General features: G+C 42.2%; 1 protein-coding gene across 2 annotated transcripts in view; it reads right to left on the bottom strand.

Moving 5' to 3' along the window:
- Window positions 1-25982, bottom strand: part of FERMT1 (FERM domain containing kindlin 1) — a 35611-nt gene extending 9629 nt beyond the window's left edge. Inside the window, exons 1-9 of one of the 2 annotated variants that reach the window (XM_060612445.3) lie at window positions 25400-25982; window positions 21480-21648; window positions 20608-20841; window positions 16939-17085; window positions 15164-15377; window positions 13322-13424; window positions 8254-8361; window positions 7700-7831; window positions 6170-6219 (exon numbers count right to left, since the gene is read on the bottom strand). In XM_060612445.3, coding sequence (XP_060468428.1) covers window positions 6170-6219; window positions 7700-7831; window positions 8254-8361; window positions 13322-13424; window positions 15164-15377; window positions 16939-17085; window positions 20608-20841; window positions 21480-21630 — 1139 coding nt within the window. In that variant the 5' untranslated portion in view covers window positions 21631-21648; window positions 25400-25982. Of the gene's footprint in view, window positions 1-6169; window positions 6220-7699; window positions 7832-8253; window positions 8362-13321; window positions 13425-15163; window positions 15378-16938; window positions 17086-20607; window positions 20842-21479; window positions 21649-25399 lie in introns of those variants that run through there. The other variant, XM_060612454.3, reaches the window with a different exon arrangement.
- Window positions 25983-26637: the final 655 nt, after the last annotated feature.

The following is a 26637-nucleotide window of genomic DNA, read 5'->3' as shown; positions in this document are numbered from 1 at the left end:
ATATGCAGGTAACATTTCCAAGATTTAGAAAGCCATTGCATCAAAATAATATTATGTTGAAAGCTGTAGTTACGATAATTCTAAGGAACACATTTGAAGGTTATTTGTCTAAGAATCAGAATCTCCAAAATTAATAGTATTTTCAAAATAGAATCAGAAGACAAGCCTTTACACAAAAGATAGTAAGGTCTCAGTTACGTCCTAGGCATTTAAATATTTCTATTCATAATTAAGAATGAAACTCTGCTGCTCCATTTTAACTGGACTTTAAGAGTATCAAAAGATTCCCACTGCTATCGTCTTCCAGGTTGGTTCATCTTCCAGGGCACTTCCATTAATTCCCAAAGCTAATGATTATTGCTCCTATTCCATGTTCCAGAGGCTGGAGCAGGACAGTGTAGGGGAAGAAGTGGAGAAGGTGGCTGCATGGGGCATGATAAACACAAGAATTGAGGCAGTCTTCTGAATCTTCATGGAGCCCATAGGGTCAAGAGGGAAATGCACATATCAATGAATAAAATATGCTACGTTGTGGAACAAGGATGTGCAGCGTGGTGAGTTACAGAGGACACAGTGTTTAAATATAGAATAAAGGATGGGTAAGAATTTGATTGGAGAAAAGGGAAGAGAAATTTCAGAAGGTAGGAACAGCACATGCAAAGTGTAGAGGTGAGTCAGAGCTGGGCACCTTGTAAGCAAGAGCTGGGTCAATATTACCCATATATATTATGTAAATATAATACCCTTCGCTTAACATATTTACAATTGTTAATTTGTAGTATTTGTAACATACGTTATAAAACCTATACAAATATATTAATTAAAAATGAATATGAAGAACTCTGTTTGTTTTAAAAAGGGAGGTTGTTACTCACTTACATAAATCCCAGTTGAGGAAGTACATTATTGGCCATGCTTACTCTAAATCACAATGTTCATTGTATAGTGCCATCTACCTAGTTTTGAAGGTTTTTGTTGAAACAAAGCTACGGAGTTCCATATTCCCTCATGTCAATCACTCACTTATGCAGATTAATCAGAATACGTTGCATTTTTATATTTTTAATAAGTGGGTTTAAAACACACTATAACTTCGGTCCACCTCGGTGGCTCGGTTGAGCATCCGACTCTTGATTTCGGCTTAGGTCATGGTCTCACAGTTTGTGGGATGGAGCCCTGCATTGGGCTCTGTACTGACAGTGTGGAGCCAGCTTGGGACTCTCTCTCTCTCTCTCTCTCTCTCTCTCTCTCAATCTCTGTCCCTACCCTGCTTGTGTGTGCTCTCTTTCTTAAACTTAAAAAAAAAAAAATACTGTAACTTCATTTGGATGGTGTTTAATGCAGACAAATTCTGTTTCCAAGTTTTAAAGGTGTGCAGATAATATTATTTTTTAAACTTGGAAAGTCTAATTGGCTTTATTAAGTGATTCATAAAATGGGCATCATCCCATCTAGCAAGTAGAGGAGAGCTCTAAGGTATGGTACAAAATGGAGGATTGTTATAGGAAGGAAGTTGGGGTAAGAAAGTTATTAGCAAAAGAAAGGGCTGTTCTAGGCAAGGTCACCTTCCTGGTGCGGAAGGGCAGGAGGTCTTGTTAGGTGAATTAACCTCATCTTTTGGGAGATGGAAGGCCCATGTGACAGATGACTTCAGCGGTGCTGATTGGAAAATTTTCTACTTACCAGTTAAGACTAATTTCTGGGGAAGGTTGAAACTGCAATTAGGTATAAAGCCCCAGTTTGGTGAGGTGGTCTAAGCGATGCCATTTTGGGCCTGTGGTTTTCTTTTTAACAATTCCCCCCTTTTGATCAGACTGTCAGCTTAACTGAGAGATGTGATCAAAATTTAAGGCAAGATAATACTGTTTTAATAGACAGTATCATTACTGGCAACACTATGACCATGGAAATATTTGCAAATAATGCTCTCTTTATAGCACTAATCTCTTTCAAATACTGATTACGTTCTTACTCATTTCACAATCACCTTTTCCTTAAAGGAGAGGTTTCTTATTTTGAAAGCATCTGGAGGCTTATTAATGATGGCCAGTTGTCATCACAGGTCATAAATTTGGAACACTAGCTTTTAAAAAAACAAGAGTGTATCGGGGCACCTGGGTGGCTAAGTTGCTTAAGCATCCAACTTCAGCTCAGGTCATAATCTCGCGGTTCATGAGTTTGAGCCCCGTGTATGGCTCTGTGCTAATAGCTTGGAGCCTGGAGCCTGCTTTGGATTCTGTGTCTCCCTCTCTCTCTGCCCCTCCCCTGCTAGCACTCTCTTTCTCTCAAAAAAATAAATTAAAAAAAAAAAAAAAGAGTGCATAACTCCACTTAGAGATATTTTTCTATGTGATAACCAGTGTTTCTTCATGGCACCAAAGGTTTCATAGTCACTCTCTCTTTATGAAGTATTATAAAGATTCCTCTGTGTTTTTGGGGTCTTGTATTCCTCTCACTGATAATCTCCGATAGCACATTGTGCAAATCTGCCTGGGATGTTCTTTGCTATAGTAACTTGCCTACTTCCCTACAGTAACTTGTCTGTGAATGATGTAATGAATGAATTTTATGTGTGGCTTCTGTCTCTGTATCCTCTAGTGGAGCCATTTAATTGTTTCCAAAGTAGTCTCTCCAACACCGGTCACACCTTACAGTCTGGACATGAATCATTGTTTTTTATTAAATATGTAACTTACTAATAGAATTGTATCTTGTATGGTTTATATTTAGGGGTTTGCATAAGGTAGAATCTTGAAAGGCTGGTTGGGCATAAAGTTCTAGACTGATTGCTACTTTCTCTTAGCACTTTCAAGATATTTCCCAGCCAACGAAGAGTCTGCTACACACTCCGCTGTTTTTCTTGCTAGGAAATCTGTTTTTTTCTCTCTGATTTAAAGACTTTCCCTTATCAATGGCTGGCCTTATTAAGATGTGCATCTATAGTGATTTATTTTGCTTGGGATTTACCATTCCTGAATTTAGGTATTTTTGTCTTTAACAATTCTGGAAAATTCTCAAGCATTCTTTTTTGAATACTTGCTTCTCTCCCATATTTTCTTATAGAACTCCTAGTATATAATGAAACTTCTCATTCTACTGATAACATATTTCCCATTTCTACCTTTCTGTTTTCTCTCTTCAACTGTGTTTTTAAACTTGACATTCAATGCACCTATTCTGTTTTAAATTTCGATGACTAAATTTTTTGTTTCCAGATTTTCTATTTGGTTCCTTTTCAATATCGCCTCTTCTCTTTCATGTTGATTGTTACCTTTTAATTTCCTTAAGGATTCTAAACATACTCATTTTATGTTTTTTTCAGATTGTTCTCTTACCTAAAATTATTGAAACTGCTAATCTTCTTGCTTGTTGGGTCTGCTGTCTTTCCTTTATGGTAGTTCATGAACTTACATGGTTAGTTTTTATTGGGGGCTCATTTTTTAGAGGGTTATTATTTTCTCTATAAGGCCCATGCATGCTAGATTGTGGATATTTCCCTCCAGGTAGCAATTACATTTGCTAGGGCTTCACAGGTTTTGTGTCATGGGCTGGTTTCTGTTTTTTTTTTTTTTCCCCAGAATTCTCCTATCATGTAAGACACTTAAATTTAAATCTACATCCTTGGGTGACACAGGATTTGGCTCCATTTTCTCTGGAGAGACTTTTCATTTCCCCACACGGAACCCCATGCAAGGATGAACTTACTGCTTCCTGGCTGGTGGACAGTCTCTCCCTGTTAAACACAGAAGGCAGCCCTTGTGAGTTTTTGTTTTTAGGCACGGGCTTTAGTCTTGTGCTTTAGGCCTTACAATAGGCCTAAAACTTCATCTCCTATCTGTGCCCAGGGACTAAAATCCCAGCCCTAGGCCATGATAATCTGTGCATCTGAGGCTTCATTTGTAGAATTAGGTTTCCTCTGCATTTCCTGCAAACTGGACTTTCCCAGTCTCACCTCAACTCTGTATTTACAATTCTTTTATTTTTCCTTTATCTAGCACTCTTAGGTATTTATGGCAAGACCGAGGTTTGCATTAGATTGGGTGCATTTAAATCAGTTGCTGGAAACTGAAATCTAGTGTTTATATAGTGGGTTCAACTGATTTTGTTTAGGGAAAAAAAAAGAGCTTCACTGTTAAAGAAAAAGAAACATTAAAAATCAAAGGACTAGCTCCGTGCTTTTCTACTGATAAAGAAAGGAAGGCCAAGGAAACGAAGGGCCTTTATGGGTCACACACCCACCAGGAATAGAGCTCCATTCCCCTCTTCCTGTCTCTTTTTTTCTTTGCTTCCTTCTTCCTTATCTTCTTTCTTTCTTTCTTTCTTTCTTTCTTTCTTTCTTTCTTTCTCTCTCTCTCTCTCTCTCTCTCTCTCTCTCTCTCTCTCTCTCTCTTTCTTCCATGAACTATATTGTCTATTAAATTCAACACCTTTAGACCTTTGGTAGATATAGTGACCACCGTGAAACATGAAGACAATTTTGTGAGCCTGAGCAAAGCAATCACATTAAAGTGAAGTGGATATAGGGCTTAACTCTGGGATATTGTCTCCTTCACTGAAAACATCTATAGGAAGGGAACTGTGGTTATTTGGTTTGTCAAGAGCCGGATTTGCTCTATGCAGAGAACATGGCAACCTACTGTCTCCATAGAATGATTGTTTAAAAATTATAAAGATGTATTTGTGGATTCAAGTGATTACTTTTTTTTATGTAGCTCTGGCTATAACAATATGTGTGGTTGCAACCATTTATGCCACAAAAGTTAAATTAATGATCCTACTGTTTGAGACCACATCCCATGAACACATTAAAAAAAAAAAAAGCAACCTGTAGAAACCCAGTGACAAATATGGGTACCTTTGGATGCTTGTTTCTCATTTATACCTGATTCACTGTTCACTTTTCCAAGTCTTTTTGTGCATCATGTATTACCAAAAGCAACTTGTGTTTCTTTTCAGGCCAACTGACCCAGTGAGGTGCCGGCTTGTTAAGAAAAGTCAACAAACCATAAAGTGACATGAATAACTGATAGAACTTCAAAGGGGTCTTATTCTTTTCATCTTAACACACTCTGGCACCGTCACAAATGTAGCAGTCCTTTCTTTCCACAAAATAAAAAAAAATTCTCTGCCTTTTTAACAGTTTCAGATTGATCTGAGGTCACTGGGGAGTTTTTCAGAAACACCTTAACAGGCAGAGGTAGATAAACCTGTGTGACCACTGTGTGCAAGTCCAGCACCAACATTCTAGAGACAATTGATTTTTAAACCATGAAAGAACCTTCAAATGATGTCAAGTCCTGAGCCTCACAGATGACCATGACAGAAACTCCAGTCTAGTATATAGGTTCACTAATTGCCAACACTGGCCATGTTTACACCACCATTTATTGAACATTTAAAAATTTTTTTAATGTTTATTTTTGAGAGAGAGAGAGAGGAAGACTGCAAGTGGGGGGTGGGGTGAGCAGAGAGAGAGGCAGAGACAGAATCTGAAGCAAGCTCCAGGCTCTGAGCTGTCAGCACAGAGCCTGATGGGCTGGAACTCATAAACCATGGGATCATGACCTGAGCCAAAGTTGGGACACTTAACCAACTGAGCCACCCAGGCGCCCTCATTTACTGAACATTTAATGTGATCCAGGCACCATGCTCAATGCTTCATATATATTATTTCATTTAATTCCCCCCAATAAATCCAAGAGGAGGTATATCCGTATTTTATAGATTAGGAAACCGAGGCTCCAATACATGACAATGCCCTAGGTAACTCAGCTAGTGTGTGTTGTTGAGCTAGGATTCAGGCCATTGTCTATCTGATACCACAGCCCATGCTCTTACCTTTGAACCATGAACCTGACTAATGAGGTTCAATTTAACATTAAAAAAAAAAATAAAATAAATAAAGGGGCACCTGGGTGGCTCAGTCGGTTAGGCAGCCGACGTCAGCTCAGGTCATGATCTCATGGTTCATGGGTTCGAGCCCCGCGTTGGGCTCTGTGCTGACAGCTCAGAGCCTGGAGCCTGCTTCGGAATCTGTGACTCCCTCTCTCTCATACTCTGTCTCTGTCTCTCAAAAAATAAATAAACATTAAAAAAAATGTAAATTCCTGGACTCTTTACCTGCAAGGCTTTGTTATGAGCAATCTCTTTCTCCTTCAAGGTGACTTACCTAAATAATTTGAGGTTATCTGCAAGTTGAGGGATATCAGTAATGTCCTCCTAAGGAAAAAGATAATATTTCATAAGCAGTAATTAGGTGGTGTTGATACTCTATACCTGCACTGTCGAGTACTATAGCCACTCATCACATGGAGTTATTAAAATCTGAATTAATTAAAATTAAATAAAATGAGAAACTCAGTTCCTCAATCATACTAGCCACATTTCTAGCAGTTACCTCAGCGGCTGGGGAGTGGAGGAGGGCAGACAGTAGGATGGGGCATGTGCAGGGGCTTCTGGGTGGCTGGCAAAGTTCTAGTTCTTAATTTGGGTGGTGATGTGGGTGATAATTTAATACAAATTTGTTAAGCTACAGGTTGCTTTTTGTTTTTTCACTTTTATGTCACATGTCATGCAAATGAAAAAAGGGGTTAAAAAAACTGACCAAACACTACCTTTCAAGTTAAAAATCTGAGTTAGAAACTGCTACTTTTATGTACAAATAAAATATTGTACAAATTCTACCTCAGAGCGAGTAGCTCTCCTTACGTTTAGTTCACTGATTAACTTCTCAAAAGGAACCTGGTTCAAAGTTCATTCTGCAGTGTCTGTTGGTGCCTGCCTCCTAAGTGAAAAGCCTACTGTTTAGCATCGCATGAAAATATCGAGGGAAGGAGGAGGGAATTTTTCATTTATTCTGAGAATGGTCATTGTGTATCTAGTTAGTGGAGGAAGTAGACAAAAGAGAGGTCCAATTTCATGGGCCTGTGTTTCCCATGAATGTGAGACAGGGCTCTGAATCTCTACAGAATCTTGGCATTTAGTTTGTACAGAATATTTGCATTTGCGTGATACCAATTTCCCATTTGAAGGAAATTAATCATAAGGAAACATGAACCAAATAGCTAAGAACATATGACTCATTTTTATGTTACTATTTATATTCAGTTACAATGGATCCACTGTCTAATTCAATGTGAATTAAACTAATATTTACTCCTACCGTTTGAAGAAGTTAAAGGAAGGGCGGCATTCAACGAATGAATCAGATAGGAGAGGCATTCTGATTATAAAGCTGCTGTTTGGCCACATTTCATGGATAAGGATATGATAAAATAGTTGTACTACTTTATGTTTCACCGGAAGGTTTTGTTTATTTACTGAAGTCAGTAGGTGTCACAAACTTTTTACAGTGTCCCAGAATAAAGGCCCTCACTGTGTCCACCTTGCCCAGGTGCAACGCATGATGACTAGGTAGATCATAGGCTTTGTATCTGTAAAGCATCTTCTTCATTCTCACAGCTAGCCATGCCATGGACTGGGCAGTTCTCTCTAGACCTGAGTGAAGGGACCGCTTTCATATTCTCGGCATGGAGCCTGCTTAAGATTCGCTTTCTCTCTCTCCCTCTGCCCTTCTCCCTTGCTCGCCATTTTTCTCTTAGTTCAAATTAAAAACAAAAAAACAAAAAAACAACTCATTTAACGTTTGTCAATCCATGAGAACACAGCCACAGTTCTGAGTTACCAGAAAAGTTCATACCAAGGTATTGTCCATTTTTCCACCTTCTAGGGTCACTTCCAAATTAGAAAGTGCTGCTTCTACTTCGTCGACCTCGGACTCATGTGTAAAGTCCTGTGTTTCAGCTGACAATGACAGTTTGCTAATGTGATACTACAATGCAAACAGAGGTTTTAGAAATGTTATAAACTCAAATAAATCGATTAGCCATTTCTTCTTTTTGAAGGCAATCCCCCCCACTCCCTCATAGTAACAAACATCTCCTGGAAGGAGATCTCTCTCCTATGAAGGGAAGATGACATTTTAATCTGCATTATTTTGAGATTTATATTTAGTTGTGTTCAAACTCAATTCTTCCCCACCACTGGTTGAACTTGTAGTGAGGATAAGAATTGCAAGACTAACACCTTATATAAGATGGGCATGTGTGTGGGTTATGAGGCGTATTTTAAATTTAAATAGACTCCCCTCATTTTCAATTCTTTCTTCAAAGAAAAAAACAGTATGAAGAAAACGAAACTTTAAGAAAACGAGTTCATTTTCTTCCAGAAAAAAACGTATTGAAGTTCTCATACCTGTAATGCTGCAAAGATCATCATTTCTTCTTCCGTGCAGTCAATTTCTTCTAAGAGAATGGCCCACCTGGCTTGTTCATAGAGTTGGTTTATTCGGACAGCATCATACTAAAGAAAGAAACAGGTAGGTGTGTGTGTTGGTGGAGGGCACGTATTTATATTCCTCAGTACAAAAATTCTGGAATAACTGAGGCCATTCCTTGTTAATCAGAAACAATAAACTTGCATTCAGATAAGTGAAGGAAATACCTCTCTCTTTCTTTCCACCACCCCAGTTCATTTTACTTCTGAACTTAGCACTTTCTCAAAATATTTTCCAGAGCATCTTCAAGGGGCCACATAGACCCATCTCGATTCCGTTATTTCCCCTCTCTTTCATCACCACTTCCACTGGAGGGAAAACCCATCACCACCATCCATCTACAGGACTCTCTTCATCTTGCAAAACTGCAGCTCTATATCCATTGTACTCCCCACAGGGAGTATACAATTTACTATATCCTCTAAACAAAAGTTGAAGAAAGTATGGAGGAGGAACAGAAAGATAGAGCACCTAAACAGATTTATCAAAGGTTGGTTATCATTAGTTTATTTTTCCTTTTGCATTACCCTTATACACACTAGAAGAAAGGTGACAGGGGAGGTAAAAACCCATAGCAAGCCCAAACCAGCAACAGCATTGCTGTTGGTCCAGCAGGAAACGGGACCTGTCCACAGGCACGCTCCTCCTCAACAGTGCTAACGCTGCTGGCCAGGCAAGACAAGTGAAAACCCAAAAGTGTGGTATTCCAGAAGCTGGAACACTAAGAACCTTAAGAAAGTCTGTCTTTGCTTCCTGAACTTTGCCAGGTGTCATGGTACACCTCAGGAGCTAGCCCCAGTCTCCTCCTCCAACGAGCCCAAACAGAACACATGTGAGAATGTTCACAACAGTGTTATTCATGGCAACCCTGAGCTGGGAACGCTCCAGTGTCCCTCAGCTGGTGAACTGGTGAATGTCCCTCAACAAAATGTGGGTCACATGCATGACGGGAGGCCACTGAGCAGTAAGAGGGAGCACACTACTGATATGTAGTGGGGACCTCAGAAACATGGTGAGTCAAAGAGTTCAGATGCACAAGATTATATTCTGGAGGCTTCCATCTATGTGAAGCTTCCAGAAAAGGCAAAACTTGAGAGGGAAAGCAGACCAGTGGTGGGCTGGGAGCAGGGAATGACCAGAAATGGGTTATAAGGAAACTTTTTTGGGTGATGCAAAACTTTTTTGGATTGTGGTGATGGTTGCACAACCACGTGAATGTACTAACAATCATTATATTAGAATTTTACGGCACTATACTGCAGTCAAGACACAACAACTAAAAAACACACACACACAACGCACACCAAAAACTAAACAATCTCTGCCCCTCCCCCACCAAAGACCCCTGCTTAATTAACAGTCTAAAGACAAAAATCTAAAGAGTATGTGCAGCCACTAAAATTTGAATTGGATTGTCATATCATATCTGTCTGTCTGCCACTCACTCACAGTGTCTACAATCCTAATGCTGTAGGACTTTTAGTGAGACTAAGTCAGATCACCTGATAAGGCTTTTCTCTCCAATGCAGTCAGTAAAGATTTAAAAAAATTAAAGCTTCCACACTTGAACAAACCTAATTTCCCCACCACTCCCTTGAAGCCAAGTAAAACAATTCCTTGAAAGAAAAAGTTACCTACATTTACAAATTGACATCAGGAGAACAGGATCTAGTAGAAGATGTTAGAAAGGACAGGATAAGCCTGGCTCCCACTGAGGAATACTGGATTTCTCTGTGGAGCCAGCAGAGCTCTGGATTTTCTTCTTTGGAGGCTTGTTCACGTTCCCCCCTGAGGCTCTGGAACATCACAAGGTCCCAGGTTTTATGGGTCACTTATTTATTTTAATGTTTACTCTTGAGAGAGAGAGAGAGAGAGAGAGAGAGAGAGAGAGAGAGAGAGAGAATGAGGGAGGGAGGGGCAGACCAAGAGAGGGACACAGAATCTGAAGCAGGCTCCAGGCTCTAAGCTGTGAGCACAGAGCCCGATTAGGGGCACGAACCCACGAGTTGTGAGATCATGACTTGAGCCGAAGTCGGACACTTAACTGACTGAGCCACCCAGGCGCCCCTGCAGGTCACTTATTAACAGGCACCCTGACAGGTCTTTTTCTCTTTGAGAACTCAGTCCCTGGTTTTCCCAACTTAGAAACAAATGTTTCCCTTGGTGGGGATTGGCTACTCTTGCCTTCTCCTTGGCCCTAGATTTCCTTTGTCTTCTGGTTTACTGAAAATAGAAACCCCAGACTGGAAGCTGTGGTTTCTACCAGCTCCATTGCCTGAATCCCTGTTTCTCCCCCTCCAGTCAATTCAGTGAACCCCTCTCTCTTTCCACCCAAAACCAATACAAACAAATAACAAAACGTGCCTCCCACAGTTTCACTCTCTCAGGAAAGGGTTACTATTTAGATCTAATCACTCAGGATTCCCTATTAGCTGTGAGGCGACTTTCAGTGTCCTCTAGGATTCTCATTGAAACTGAAGTGCCTTTTCTCTACTGAACCTTTAAAAAAAAATACTGTGAATTATTGGAATTATAAAAGTTTTTTTAATCCACACATTTAAATGGGGGAAAAGTAATACACAATGAAGAAATTCATTTTGAATGAATCCTAAAGGGACAAAATAATGTACAATAAAAAGTTAAGTCTCCTTCCCTTCCTTTCCCCCCACAAATGGTAGTTTCTCTATAGACTGTTTTGTTCCTTGTTTTTTTGTTTTTTTTTGTTTTTTTGTTTTTTTTTTTTTTCACTCGATAATATACCTTGAATATGTTCTACATCAAAAGAAACCTGATTCATTCTTCTTAGCTACAACACTGTATGGATGTATCATAAGGTCCTTAACCACTTCCCTGCTGATGGATGTTTAGGTAGTTTCCCATTTTCTTCCTCAAATTATGTAGCAAAGGCTGTTCTTGTGCAGACATGTTAATTCACATATTTGAGTATAACTGTGTATTAATACCAAGGAGTGGATTTGCCTGGTCAGAGCTATGTAGAATTGTAATTCTGATACATATTGTCAAACTGCCCTCCATAGGGATCAGATTAATTTGTACTTTGACCTACAAGCAGTGTACGAAGAGCCATTTTCCCAACACTCTTGCAAAGATAGTGCATGAAACTTTTTGATCTTTGTCAGTACAAGGCTAAAAGCCATTGTAGTTCCTTTTCTATGAACTGTGTGTTCCCATCCTTTGATCATTAGTCTACTGGGTTGTTGGTCCTTTTATTACTGATTTCTGGGGGCTCTCTATTAGGGGAATTAACCTTTTATCTGTATGTGTTGCCAAGACTTTTAAACTTTGTATATAGTTTCTTGGCACGCATAAAACTTTCATTTTTTATGAATGTACCAATGTTTTCTTTTATGGATGCTGGGTTTTGTATTTTTAAAGTATATTATTTTTGAAATTTTGTATATTCTAGTATTTTTGTATATCTGAGATTTCAATCAGTACCTGCTACCCCAGTGCTACAGCCTGCCTGCATCTCTCTTCTGAAAGCTGGAGAAGAGAAGCTCCCTGACCCTACTGCATAGTTGGGTTCCCATTTGCAGGGTGCCTTGTCAGCTTTATAATGGTTTTCTGGGTGATGTCTTTGTTCTTCTAGAGTTGATTGTAGGTTTTATGAAAACATGAACCACATCTTAAATTTCTGTACCCCTCTATCTACTCAACACATAGTAAGAACCTTCAATTAGGTTATATTTATAGCATTCCCTACTTTAGAAGGGGGAGAAGGGAATGCTAAAGTGGTTGGGGATCACTGTTCTTATGCCCCAAAGCTGTATCCCCAAAGCCTGAGTCTTCCTGTCACCTTTGGGTGGACAGCTTCTATTTGGCTGTTTGATTCGAATCAGTTTTGTTCATGAGCCATACAGAGAGAACTGCTTACCACTTAAGCAAACATGACATTCACAGTGCCCTTGAAAAAAAATCAAAACAAAAAAATCCCTTCCCTTTTAGGAGAAGACATAGGGTAGTTTCTCCTGAAGGTTTGGTTTTTTCAAAGAGCCAGAACTCGCTCTTTTGCCATGACTCAGTGGAAGTTATGCATTCTAGACACAAGCTAGGGCCATGGGCATTAAGTTGGATCTAAACCAAAGACTGAGCAGGAGCTCCACAGAAATGACAAGGAATAGGGCTTATTTTGAAGAAGATGCCAGTTAAGGAAGAAGTGGGAGCAGAGATGTGCCTTTGAAGACCAGACTTCAAATCAGGATCAAGGAGAAGACAGTGCCACGAGAGGCAGAATCACCACCGTGCATGAGAAAAGGGTCTACACAGAAGAGGTGGCCTGAGGCATCCTCCTCAAACAAGTGCCTGGCAATGAACGGGAAAGAGCAATAAGCATGAAACTAGGATAAAACCACCCTGTGCGCGTGGAGGCTGGTGACTCAGTTTACATTTTCTACATTTGGCCAGTTAAGTGCTGACTTACAGCTCCACAAAAGGGCCATGCAGGAGTGAGGAAGGGGCAGAAATTCAGAGGATTTATTTCACCGCTCAGTTGTCCTAGTAAACTTCAGGCGGCAGGTGTGCACGTAATGGGAGTTGGTAGCCAGCTGGGGTACAGATGGTCCCTCTTGACTGCAGTGGGGAGTGTAGTGTGCACCATCATGGGGCTTGTTCATGAGAACCTGCTCTTAACCTTGGCTTCCTTCCTAAGCATTAAGGATTCCAGCTCTGTGAGCCACTCTCCTCTTGTTCCTTTGTTTATGTAGATGGAAAGGGCAGAGCACACTGTGCTGGGCGGGAAGACCCCCACAAACTCCCGCCAACTCAGGGGCAGCTGACCATACCTGCCAGAAAGTAAAAGACGAAAATCCAAAGACAGTATATATACATTGATCGTTCTAACCCTACATAGCGAAACAGAAGATTATACACATGAACCCTACTTCTGATAACTAAATGACTCAATTTTACACTTCCATGCATTCACATTAAAGCAAAAGGAGAGACAGAAGAGAAAAAGTATCTTACTTTGGGATTCAAGTCAAAAAAAGTGTAGTATTTAAATCGTAACAGCAGCTGTTCATCCTCCTGGATGCCTTGTTCCATAAGGGAACGGGAGGAGTCCAGCCAACTAGAAAACAATAGGATGGGTTTTAAAAGCCAATCCATTTTACACACATATATTACAATATTACATAACATATTTGTATACATACTTAAATTTATATACATGCATTTACATTTACATATACACATATATATAAATGTACACGTGTGTGTGTGTGTGTGTGTGTGTGTGCGTGCGTGCGTGTGTGTATATTTCCTTGAACAAAGTCCGAGTAATATAACCAAAAACCTGTAAGGGAGAGGACTTGATAATAACTTGTATCTGCATTTCATTTTATAGCTTTTACAACTTTCTAAGTGCTTTCTGTATACATATTTTGTTTACACAGATACTTTAAAGTAACTCAGTGAAGGAGCCAAGGCAGTTCTTATTTTCTCAGTTTTATACGTGAGAAAATGGAGTCTTAGTGACATTAAGTGATATGTTCAAGGTCATGTGCCTTGTCGTGGAGCCAGAATGAAAATCTGTACCTGATGACTTCCCACACAGCCTCTCCTCTACACCAGCTGGTCCGACTCAACGCTGGGTCTATCTTATTGTCCAGAACTTTCTGTAACAATGGAACTATTCTATATTGCCCTGTCCAATAGAGTATCCACTAGTCACATGTGGCTACTGAAGATTTAAATGTGGCTCGTGCCACGCTTTAATTTTAATTAAATTCAAATTTAAATGTAAATATCCACATGTGGCTAGTGACTCCTATACTGGGTGGTACAGTTCTAGAGTTGAAAAATAAGTACTGGGCAATGGTGAGGGGTAGAGAGGTGGAGATGAAAAATTAACAGCAGAACGAGGCAGGGATGAGTGGCATCCAGTACCACAGAATGAAGATGGCTTGAAAGTCTATTATAACAGGCTTTCGGGGGTGGGGGGAACATAAGGATGACTGAGATGCAACCTCTGTCCTAAAGGAAGTGATAGTCCAGTGGGGGAGTGAGCATCATAAGGTAGGAAATGGTGGCATGGGAGCGAGTAAGTGTCAGAACAGGAGTGCAAGGAGGTGAACCCATCCAGAATGGTGTTTCTGAGTAGGAGACAGTATGTGGCTGGGTCTTACAGGACAAGCAGGGGCTGGGTCGAGCAGGAAGAAGGAAAAGAATCTTGCAGCAGAGCAAAGGTAGTGATAGAAAGTGTATGTGTGCACCGTAGGGGGAATGGGGTATGTGAGTGCACAGGATGGAGACATCTGCTGGGCCAGCTCTCATTGGGAGTAGAAGGCTGTGAACAAACTTGACTTTATGTGGTGAACAGTGGGGAGTGAAAGAAATGGTGGTTTGAGAAGTAGTCTGAGTGTATGTTCTGAGATGACTTCAAAGCTGAAGGACTCACTCATTCAAACATCTAACGGAAGATGTGGTGTTCCACAAAAGGCGATGAGGGCCAGGTGGGCCACCTTGGATCTCCCCACTGGCCCATGGGACCAACCCACTTATACACTGCTCTACATCCCTTCAAAAACACTTTGTACATCCACAGGGATGGAGTAGTATTCACATAGGGCAATCCATTGAGTTACCAGAACACATAAATGTTGCCATACTTCAAATGTTCTTGCAATGACCAAAGGTGGCATTTCTCCCTTCTGTAGCCGAAATCTGTGCTGATTTTTGCTAATAGCGTACAATCCCCAGGCATGCTAACTTAAAAGTTAAACAACCCCCTCTCCCCCACCTCTGTGGCATCTCTCTTACTGTATCAACACCAGTTAACAGAGAAGGAAAACGGAGCCATGTCCTTACCCTGCGTTAAGCTTCGTTTTGTCAACCAGAGACCGAGGCTGGTACATATCAGCCAATGCTTCTGGTGACTGGGGGGGCTGGCTGAATGCGAGGATGCTGCAGTTTTGTTCAGTCAAAGGGCTGTCACTGAACCATGTCATGGTGGATGACGCCGGCGTTCCATTGATGGGATCATATGTGGGAGTCATGGTTCTACTATATAATCCAGGACTTACTGCAAGGTAGAGGCAAGCTTGTACTATGACATGAGATTCAGAGGGAGGAATCTTTGGGAAAATAAATACTAACACTGCTTATGCTAAAATGGATTTTGAATTTAATTGTTTGCACTATTTAAAGTAAGGAGATGAGTCATGACGGGGGAGGCGTTTTTTACCTCCTGGGAAGGCTGAGAACTCACAGGCCGCAAAAGCTTCCAAAACCAACCCAGACAAAGGCTGGGGACTATCTCCTTCTCAATAATTCAAAATTCTATTTGGGGCACCTGAGTGGCTCAGTCGGTTAAGTGTCCGACTCTTGGTTTTGGCTCAAGTCAGAATCTCATGGTTTGTGAGTTCAAGTCCCACATCGGGCTCTCTGCTGGCAGTGCGGAGCCTGCTTGGGATTCTCTCTCTCTCTCCCTGTCTCTCTCCTCCTCCCATTTGTGTGTGCTCTCTTTCAAAATAAATAAATAAACTTAAAAAAAACCCCAAAATTCTATTTCAGCAGTAAGTTTTGGCACCATTAGAGAACAGAAGATCTCACAGAATGCATGTACAGACTATAGTTTTGGGCAAATCCTTTAAACAAATAATAGTACTTGCCAGTTTTAAGAACATAGCTAGTTGATGGCTTATAAATCACATGGTTTGTGTAAGGAAAATGCAAATAATCCCTTTTACTCTTTGCATTGGGATATACTCTGTATGAAAACCTTTGATATTGTAAGCAGTTTGTTTTTATATAAAAAGACAAGGATATTGTCTTTCCAGAATTTTTACTTGCCCTCCTGTTACATGCCCAATGCAAAATTTATTTATTTAAAAAAAAATTTTATGTTTTATTTATTTTTGAGAGAGAGAGAGAGAGAGAGACAGACAACGTGAGCAGGGGAAGGACAGAGAGAGAGGAAGACACAGAATCTGAAGCAGGCTCCAGGCTCTGAGCTGTCAGCAGGGAGCCTGATGCGGGGCTCAAGCTCACAAACCGCGAGATCATGACCTGAGCCGAAGTCGGATGCTTATCCGACTGAGCCACTCAGGTACCCCATCCATATGCCCAATGCAAAATTTAAACTGCATTCAGAAAAGAATCACATGAAGATAGGATCAGGAAAAGTATATTTGAGTGATCCAACTAATCTCTTTTCTCCCCAAATTCACAGCCAATTCTCCTAAAGTTTTGCTTTCATCAGTAACATTATTTAACACAGTTAAAATAATGAGCTATACAGCAGGTAGAGCACACGACTCCTGATCTCAGGGTCATGAGTTCAAGCCCCACGTCGAGCGTGGAGCCTACTTAAAAAAATAATGAAATATAAAAAAAACCTTGTTAAAAAAATTCTGTGAGTTCTAAAATTAATTGCACATCCTTTCCTCATCACAGGAATCCTGCAATTTTAGTCCTTCTTTGGGGGGGGAGGGGAGGGGAGGGGAGGAGAAGGGAGGGGAGGGGAGGAGAGGGGAGGGGAGGGAAGAAGAGGAGGGAGGAGCCGAGGAGTGAGATTTCTAGGGATTTAAGAAATCCTTGGATTCAAGCATGGAATAAAACAAAACACCTGTCATGAATCATACCTGGTGGACCTGAAGTCGTTGGAGACCCCTCCAGATTTAAAATATCTTCAATTATGGGCTCCTTGTTAGTTTTGTCTTTCTTTTTCTTCTTTTTAAAATAGTCACCAGAAGGCTTTAACAAGGAGAGTTCTTCTGATCTTCTAATGTCTAACAGACAAATGAATAAATATAAAGAAGGAAGAAAAACTATCAAAGAGTAAAAAGAAAATACCTTCTAAGACTCAGAGTCATGCTAGGCATCTGAAATAATTTCTCAGGAAATTCCTGAGAAGTAAATGGAACTAAATTGCATCCCTTTGGAAGAAATAGATGGGTGTGTGTGTGTGTGTGTGGGGGGGGGGGGGTCAAAGATCAGAAGATTTAATCTAATAAAATTTCTAGTTGTTTTTTAACTTATTATGAAAATATTTCAGACATACACAAAGCAAAAGGAATAGTATAATGGTCTCCTCATGCTTTCATCACCCAGGTTCAACCACTATAAGCATTTGGCTATAATTTCCCCTCCCTCTCTTTTTTCTTTCTTCAGTTTTTTTAAAAATAACAACCAAGAACCCCACCATTTTCTTTCTTGAACATAGATCCCGAGAACCTTTCCCTTTCACTGTGCACAATCGCTAATTTCATCCCTGTGGCAGACAGTATTGGTGTCCTGCCCATCTCTTCTGGGCCCTCACCATTTCAGTGCACTCTGACCCGACTTCCAGTGGCAACAAGGACAAGAGTCTTTCTGCCTGAGGGCTTGCTCTGTATGCCAGAGTGTGCACTGCCCAAATACTGATGCAACAGGCCACACAAGTTCAGAGAATTAACACTTCCAAAAACAGCCCTCAGTGACTAACATGAGCGGTATATTAATACCCCCAGTCCCTGACCCATTGGGTGGGATAGCTCTGAGGCATGTTTACATTGTCTCCCAGAAGCCCCCCAATTGCCCCCGAGTGTGATTTGATTGGTGATGCTCTCTTACTGAAGAGCTTCTCTTTCCAGTCTTACCTCCTCACCCCCAACCAGTGTTTTCTGGAATCTCCTCCCCCCAAAATAAATGTTTGTACTTGAATTCTTATCTCAGGGTCTGCTTCTGGAGAACTCAAACCAAGATGATTCCCATTTTTTCCCATTAGTCCAATATATTTATAACTGCCATTGCCAATCAGAGCTCCTGATAACCATGAACCACCATGAGCTTCTATATGATTCCAAGTGAAAGCTGAGGAATATGGACGTTAGAGTCTGTGAGCAGCTTTCTGGGAGGCAAATGCACTGATTCCATAGGTCCTGCCAGTTTTCAAACATTGCTTAGTGCTGAGGCTAGCAGTTCAGCTCCATCCTTTTCCTCTATAACTAACGATGCTTGATTGTCAGGTTGCAACACACACCTGTGCCCATTCCAAATGCATAATTTATATATGAGACCTGGAGATGAATCAGAATTTCCAGTAGAAGCATTAGAAACAAAACAAAACAAAACCTACATCTCCAAGCCCAAGATTTGTGTCTTGTCCTATCTTTGTGGGAAAACTCATCATATTACTAAATTTGATTTAGCTTCAATTGAACAGATATAAAAAAGGTGACTAAAAATGGCACATTGAGCCCTTTATGACTACTATGAAGACGTAATCTGGAAAAGAGAAGAACATCTGACTGCTTCTGTATATTTTGGAACCTCAAATTTTCAGTCCCAGCCATGATGTGTGTGTTTCCAGTCTACTATGGACTGGGTTTTATTTGATCATTTACTTTGTTTTCCAATCCTCATTGGAATATTACTGAAAACAAGGTGCCCTGGTGCTTGCCATTTGCCCACCATGTACCAGGGCACTGCTGAGGAGTTCTGTACTAGAAGGTTCCATTCATTTTTTCACTTAACGGTTAATGAGTAGCTAATGTGTGCCAGGCATTGTGCTAGGTGTTAGAACACAGGTAATGTGTAATGGCTTCTGTCTTCACCCTATTTAATACCACACCAGCCCCTACTGCCCACTGGAACTCCTAGTCCTGAACATACTGTCACAGCTTTTCTTTTTTTCTCTACCAAATATCTCCTTTTAACATCTTATATTTTAAAATTTTTTATTAAAAATTAAAAAAACATTTTTTTAATGTTTATTTAGTTTTGAGAGAGAGGGAGCACAAGCAGGGGAGGAGCAGAGAGAAAGGGAGACACAGAATCCAAAGCAGGTTCCAGGCTCTGAGCTGTCAGCACAGAGTGGGACGCAGGGCTCGAACTCACGAACAGTGAGATCATGACCTGAGCCGAATGAAGTTGGATGCTCAACCGACTGGGCCACCCAGGCGCCCCCCGACCCCAAAATTTTTTTAATATTTATTTATTTTTGGGATACAGAATACAAGCAGGGGAGGGGCAGAGAGAGAGAGGGAGACACAGAATCTGAAGCAGGCTCTACGCTCCGAGCTGTCAGCACGGAGCCCGACGCAGGGCAAGAACCCACGGAGCGCGGGATCATGACCTGGGCCGAAGTTAGATGCCCAACCAACTGAGCCACCTAGGCGCCCCAAACATCTTATTTTTAAATTAATGTTTACATTTATTATTTATTTTCTGCCTCTGTATCCTAGAATGTAAGCTCAAGCAGGGAAGGGATTTAGGCCTATTTTTATTGTTAAGCAATCTCTAGCACTCAACACAATGCCTGCCTAATCAATATATATTTGTTGAAGGAATGAATGAATAGTTTAATGGGAAAGATAGGTCACTCACTCATATATTGTATATACTATATTCAAATGCTGAATCTCAGCCTTGGAACCATAGAATGTACCTACACGCTTTCAAAAAATATGGAATAAGAACCATGATGCAGGGTTTACTTCCATTATAGAGGTTCCACAAATAAATGGTTTGGGTAGTGTTGTCCCTAATGACTGTTAAAGCCATAAGAATTAGTTTTCAATCCATAATTAAGTGTACTTTTCTCCTTATACTCCACAAATAATTTTTGTGGATAGAATATTTACTAGAGCCAAGCGTTAGGAAAGCAGTTAAGACATTGCAACACTATTATCTCAAAATCAGTAAACATATATCAACTCTATGGTGGTAATGATTTTTTTTTTTTAATTTTTTTTTTTTTTTTAACGTTTATTTATTTTGGAGACAGAGACAGAGCATGAACAGGGGAGGGTCAGAGAGACAGGGAGACACAGAATCCGGAACAGGCTCCAGGCTCTGAGCTGTCAGCACAGAGCCCGACGCGGGGCTCGAACTCACGGACCACGAGATCATGACCTGAGCCGGAGTCAGCCGCTTAACCGACTGAGCCACCCAGGCACCCCTGGTGGTAATGATTTAATGGAACTCTTGCTTGTTTGTCTTAAATATAATGATGATATTACTATGGCTTAGAGAAATGAATTTGTTTTTGGGGGGCGGGGATCTTAATGGGTCTGTTTCTTCTGTTTAAAGACTTCTTTGGAAATAGCTTTAAGCTTTGTGGAAGTGAATCTGATTTCCTCCAATAATGTTCCATTTGGTTTAACTCTACTTACATGGCTAAAGTCCCCAGAACCAGGCTTGAAAAGTATGCTTCCTAGTAAGGGAAATGTTCTGTAAAGCCAAATGCTTGCAGGCAGAAAGCACACATAATTTTCCTGCCCTCCTTTGCTAACAGTCCAAAGGGCACAGGGCCCCTCTGGGGTACTCACTCAGGATTTTGCAGATATCACTGACAGCTTTAAAAACCACAGCCGAGAAGCTGACACGCAATCTCACTGTCTTCACATTTGGCAGGCGGAGGCGGAGCATTTTATGCTGAGGGGTGAAGAGAAGCTTTGCATCTGCCTGGACTCCATATTTGTCCAGGGTCCAGTGCGTTTTCAGAAGCCAGCAATGCTTTTGTTCCCACCAAAGGGCAAAGTCTGACCAGTCTTGGGATATGTCTGCAAACATGAAAAATACGATGAAGTAGAATAAGAACGAACTTTAAGAGTCCATCCATTGTGTGCAAGAACTTCAACAAATGGGTCTTCAGCTCCCCATTCCCTTTTACAACCTAAGGCTTAACAAGCCTCAGCACCTCTTCAAAGTCTCTAAAGTGGGGTGGGTAGAAAACAGAGCCTGAACCTCATCACAGTGATATTTAAAATTTTTTTTAACGTTTTTTATTTATTTTTGAGACAGAGAGAGACAGAGCATGAACGGGGGAAGGGCAGAGAGAGAGGGAGACACAGAATCGGAAGCAGGCTCCAGGCTCTGAGCCATCAGCTCAGAGCCCGACGCGGGGCTCGAACTCACGGACCGCGAGATCATGACCTGAGCTGAAGTCGGAAGCTTAACTGACTGAGCCACCCAGGCACCCCCACAGTGATATTTAGATACAGTGAAAGAAACAGACACATCCTTTTGCAGGATCGTCTATTTCTCTTCCTCCTGTGGGGAGGGGGCTTGCTCTCTGAGCCATCGTAAGAAAAATAAACAGAAAAACTTAGATGATCAGACAGCCTAGATTAGCCATTTACTGTTAGTACAACAGAGAGGGTTTCAAAGGTAGGGAAACCATCAAGAAACGGGAACTTACTGATCTGTTCTACTAACTTGAGCATCAGCCCCCCAACATGCAGGTCTCCGGCCACTCTCAATGTGACATCTTTCTGCTCCTCCTCATTTGGATGGTCAACTCTGACGACGAGCTCCCAAGAAGCAGATGCAAAGTCCGTGGATGAGAGCATCGTGGCAAAAGCAGGTGTCTGCCGACAAAAAGTGAGACATGGATCAGAAAGTGAGAAGGAAACAGGAGCTTGCCAGTACATCCTGCAGGGCAAAACTTTTTTCCATTTTAGCCTCTTCTTCAGGAACTCTGCAGGGTTCCCCGTGCTCAATATTAAATTTAACATCTGCACCTTGAAGACAAAAAGTCTTATAAGGTCTCAAGCTTTCCAGATTTGTGTAACTTTATCTTTCTATTCCCCCAGGACCTATTTTTTTTTCTGTGCCTGCCCAATGCATCAATCTTCATTTTCTGTCTCTATGGACTTTTCTTGACTTTCTCTGAACTACTGTGGCAATAGGCAACAAATCATGGCAATCCTTGATATCTTTTTAAACAATCACTTTCATGGAAGTATAATTTGCATGCAATAAAAATGCACTGATTCTTTTTTGAGTATAGTTGACAATGTTACATTAGTTTCAGGTATACAATATAAAGATTCAACAACTCTATGTTATGCTGTGCTCACCACAGAAATGCAGATTTTAAACATACAGTTTGATGCCTTTGTTATATACAAATGATGCCTCGATAAAGTTTATTTTAGAAAAGGATGCCATGAAAATCTTTATCTATCTATGTATATTATTACATTCCTCCTACAAATATTGATGACATCTTCTGGTATTAAAATTAAAAAAACAAAAGTATAGCAAAATAGTTTCTATTTCAGTCATATAATATGTAGTTTTACCTTAAATGCATATAAAGATATAGGTCATTAACAATTATTGCCAGGTATTTGATTTACTTGAGTTACCATTTTATATTATATAAGAGTTGGTAAATTCAGTGCATCAATTAAGTTTTTGGACAAAACTCTGGTAAAAGATTGAAAACAGGAATGACAGACACACAAAGCCCACTCTTCAAAACACAGATGGGGTGAGAACTTCAGACTCAGAGTTTTCCTCTCTTTCGAGGAACAGGAATAAAAATGAGCTAAGCAGTATCACAACTGACATGTTTCAGGGGGAAATAGGAACACTGGGATCCAAAATTGGCTGAACTTAAAATGACAGCTCTGTCTTACTTTTTTTTTTTTTTTTTTTTAAACAGGGGACTCTGCCTTGGTGTTTTTTTTTTTTAATGTTTATTTATTTCTGAGACAGGGAGACAGAGCATGAGTGGGGGAGGGGCAGAGAGAGAGGGAGACACAGAATCTGAAGCAGGCTCCAGGCTCTGAGCTGTCAGCACATAGCCCGACACGGGGCTCGAACCCACGAGCCTGTGAGATCATGACCCGAGCGGAAGTTGGTTTCTCAACCCACTGAACCCCCCAGGCAGCCCAGCTCTGTCTTACTTTTAAAACAGAAAGCACGTTCTGCCCCTTCCCCGCTCATGCCCTGTCTTTCTGTTTCTCAAGAATGAATAAACATTAAAAAAAATTTTTTTATAACAGAAAGCTCATGATACTACCTCTCCTGGCTATTTAAAGATTTAAAATAGGGCGCCTGGGTGGCTCAGTTGGCAAGTGTCCGACTTCAGCTCAGGTCATGATCTCATGGATCGTGAGTTTGAGCCTTGCATTGGGCTTTGTGCTGTCAGTTCAGAGCCTGGAGCCTGCTTCAGATTTTGTGTCTCCCTCTCTCTCTGCTCCTCCCCCACTGACACTCTGTCTCTCTCTCAAAAATAAATAAACATTAAAAAAAAATTTTTTTAAAGATTTAAAATAAAATTATCAGGCATTTAAATGATAACACATCTTTTTCATTTTACTACATAGAGACGGCTTATAAGAGATGCATGTTTTCTTTAAGGCCTTTTTTTTTTTTTTAACATGAAATTTATTGTCAAATTGGTTTCCATACAACACCCAGTGCTCATCCCAACAGGTGCCCTCCTCAATGCCCATCACCCACTTTCCCCTCCCTCCCGCCCCCCCTCAACCCTCGGTTTATTCTCAGTTTTTAACTTAAGGCCTATTTTTGAGAAACATCAGTGCACTCGAACTCCTAAGAAGGAGCTTCTCCGATGGAAAGTGCACAAGTCCGCTGGGCATCTGTTAACCTGCAGATTCTGTTCAGCAGGTCTGGGGTAGAGGTGGAGACCCCGCATTTATAACAAGCTCCAGGTGACACTGGTCTGGGGCTCACACTTTTGAGTCCAGGCAGCCACGTGAACAATCAGCTCCAGGACTCAGTCCCCCCCGTCAATCTACCCCAAATCGATATTAAGCCAGGCACCATGGTGATACCTGAGAAACATTACTTTTAATAATAAGTAATAATGATACCACCAGTGTTATACCAGTTGTGTGTGCATTTGAAACTGTTCACGCTTGAAAGCATCAGAGAATCTCAAAATACACAAAAATGATACACTGCAAATCTGAACAGGCTTAGGACAGATTTCATTTGTTCAAATCAAGTTCAAGAGTTCAGAAGCAGCGCCTTGTGTTTTTATGACCAGAAGGAGCCCAGCGATGTAACGCTTGTACCTCTGCGTGCACAGAGGCACCTGCGGACACCTCTTGCGTGGACAGTGAATGCTATGCAATTGGGCCTAAACTCTCACTTCACTGTCATTATCAGGCTCAAGTATCATTTATTCTGTACTTACCCGGTGAAGTATTCTGTGTGAACCACGGAGTACGTGTTATCTTGTTTACCTGCTCAGCAATCCCAATTAGAAATGAGGAAACTCGGGCTCTGAGAGGTAAGGCAACTTGTTGGAAGTCACACAGCAAGTTAGATGGTGGAGCCCAGACAGAAATCCAGGTGTTTCTAGCTCCAAACTTTCAACCACTACACTGGAACACGTCCTTGACAAAGTTGCAACACCAATATGAAATAAAACTCTTACAACCACATGAGCTAAACTCTCAGGAGCCTTCACTAAGTGTTTCTACTAACATCTTTCCCAGTGAGGAGGCAATAAAGATAACTCCATAACTTGGCATTGAACTATTTGACTTCAAGACAGACCCTCACAATTTCTAAAACGCTATGGTTTGAGGTTTAGGTATTTTGAAAAATTTGTACTTTTAAGCGACTCCTTACTGCTTGTTTCATGAGTATCAGTCATAGGTCTTTTCCTAACCTGGGCAGTCAAAACACTTCTCACCTAGGCAATACATGGTGATTCCCTTACAGCGAAATTCAGGCTAAAATTAGACAATCTGGTTTCCCCACATTCCTCTCCTATCTTTCTGCACCTTCATTTTTGAGAGAACTTCTCATCTGCAGCAAGCTGTTACTTGTTGAGGAGAGCAGCAAACTCCAACGGGGAAAGTACATCCAAGGAGACCAGAACGGGAAGCAAAGTGCACCAGCAGACCTGCCTTCCCTGGGTGAAGCCCAGCTGTCCACCTTGCAAACAGAAAATGCAAGAAAGAAGGACAGACATAGAGGCAGACAGGCGGCCAGACAGAAAAACGAGGGAAATAGCCCCTGATGCTTCCCCTAGAAGATCAGAGTGCCTGTCCAAAGGCCCCTGGGCCTGTCGGTTTGCAGCCCTGCAGGGTCCTGGGGCCAGGAGGTGTGTGGTGTGTGGCTAGAAACCTGCTCCTCGACCCATTGAGCGCAGCCCCTGCGGCTAGACGGAGAGTTTATTTTGCGAGACCAGATACGCAAGCCTGGGTAAAGTGGTCCCAAGCAGGGACATTACTTTTAATTCAGCACCTATTTACGTGAAAGGGGCTGCTGAAAAGAAGAGGTAGGGGTTTCGGGCATCGGTGGTGCCCGTTTCGGTCCCCCTCTCCGCCCCCGCCAGCCCTCGGCACCCACCTGCTTTCCGGCCGAGGGTGGCGTGCAGCCTCGCGGACGCGCACGTGGACGCCTGCGCCCCCAGAGCCGGAGCGGAGGCGCCCCCTGCCCCGCCGGCGCGCGAAGGTGGCGAAACTGGCGAAGCGGGGCGCCGGGGCCCGCGCTCGCGGAGGCGGCGGCTCCGCTGGTCTGGGCCGGCCGTGCTGCGCGCGGCCGCTGCGGGGAAGCCGCCCGTGACCTCCTGCCGAAGCTCGGCGCCCGCCTCCAGCGGGGCGCCGGGTGCGCGGTCTCCGCCCTGCGCGGCCCCCGGAGGCCGGGCCGAGGCAGGTGAGGGCACGCCCAGCCCCGGGCCTGCTGGGTCTCGCTCCCGGAGCGGAGAAGCGCTCCGCAGAGTTGTGAGGGCCGAGGGTGGCCGAAGGGCTGCGGCGGGATGGCGGGGAGAACCGGGGCGGACGCTCACCCTCTGCGCCCCTCTAGCGACCTTTCAGCCGACCCTCGCAGGCCGCCTCCAGTTTTCCCGGTTCCCCGAGGCCCCGCTGGGGCTAGCAGCCCGGGTGGTTAGACTGGCTACGTCCCCTGCCCTCCAGGTATACCTGTCACTCACACCCCGGGGGTACGTCCAGGCCCGGAGAGTCCCATGTCTCCTTTAAAGAGCCTGGGGACCTGCGATCACAAGAGCGGCTTATCTCTGAGTAAGAGGATGATGTAGACCCCGGAGAAGGGCGAGGCGCCGCAAATATGCACAATGGGAGACCCGGGGCTACCCAAGGCCATGCCCCAGGCCGGAATCCGGTGGCTCACCTCAGATTCACCACCTGGTGCAGCCCGTCGCCTCCGGTCGGATTTACTCCCGAAGAAGGCTGGGCCACCCTGAAGGGTGGGTGACTGGGCAGTTTACACAACCTGTCCAAGCCTCCTTGGTTCATATTACGCACATCCGTTGAGTGTTTACTACGTGCTAGGCCTGGGGCTGAGCTCTAAGGATGCAGTGGTTTTATAAAAAGTCAAGGCAATGATAGTTTCCTCATCTGTGAAATGGGTAGAGAGATGGAAAGTCCACAGCCACTGCAGGGTGGGATTTCATTCAGCTCATGGCAGAATTTCATGCAGTATAATATAGGCTTTAAGCGATTTACACCAAGTACATAACGCTTGTAAGAACTTCATTTAAAATGCTATAAAATTTAGAAGTGGAATCTTTGCTTTTGCTTGAACATTACCATATTCAGCCGTTGTAATGGGTTTTGAAAGTATTTTAC

Source organism: Panthera onca, chromosome A3, assembly GCF_046562875.1.
Source record: "Panthera onca isolate mPanOnc1 chromosome A3, mPanOnc1 haplotype 2, whole genome shotgun sequence".
In the NCBI taxonomy this organism is placed as follows: Eukaryota; Metazoa; Chordata; class Mammalia; order Carnivora; family Felidae; genus Panthera; species Panthera onca.
The sequence above is the reverse complement of the archived record's forward strand: the minus strand, read 5'-3'. Positions and strand labels throughout refer to the sequence as shown.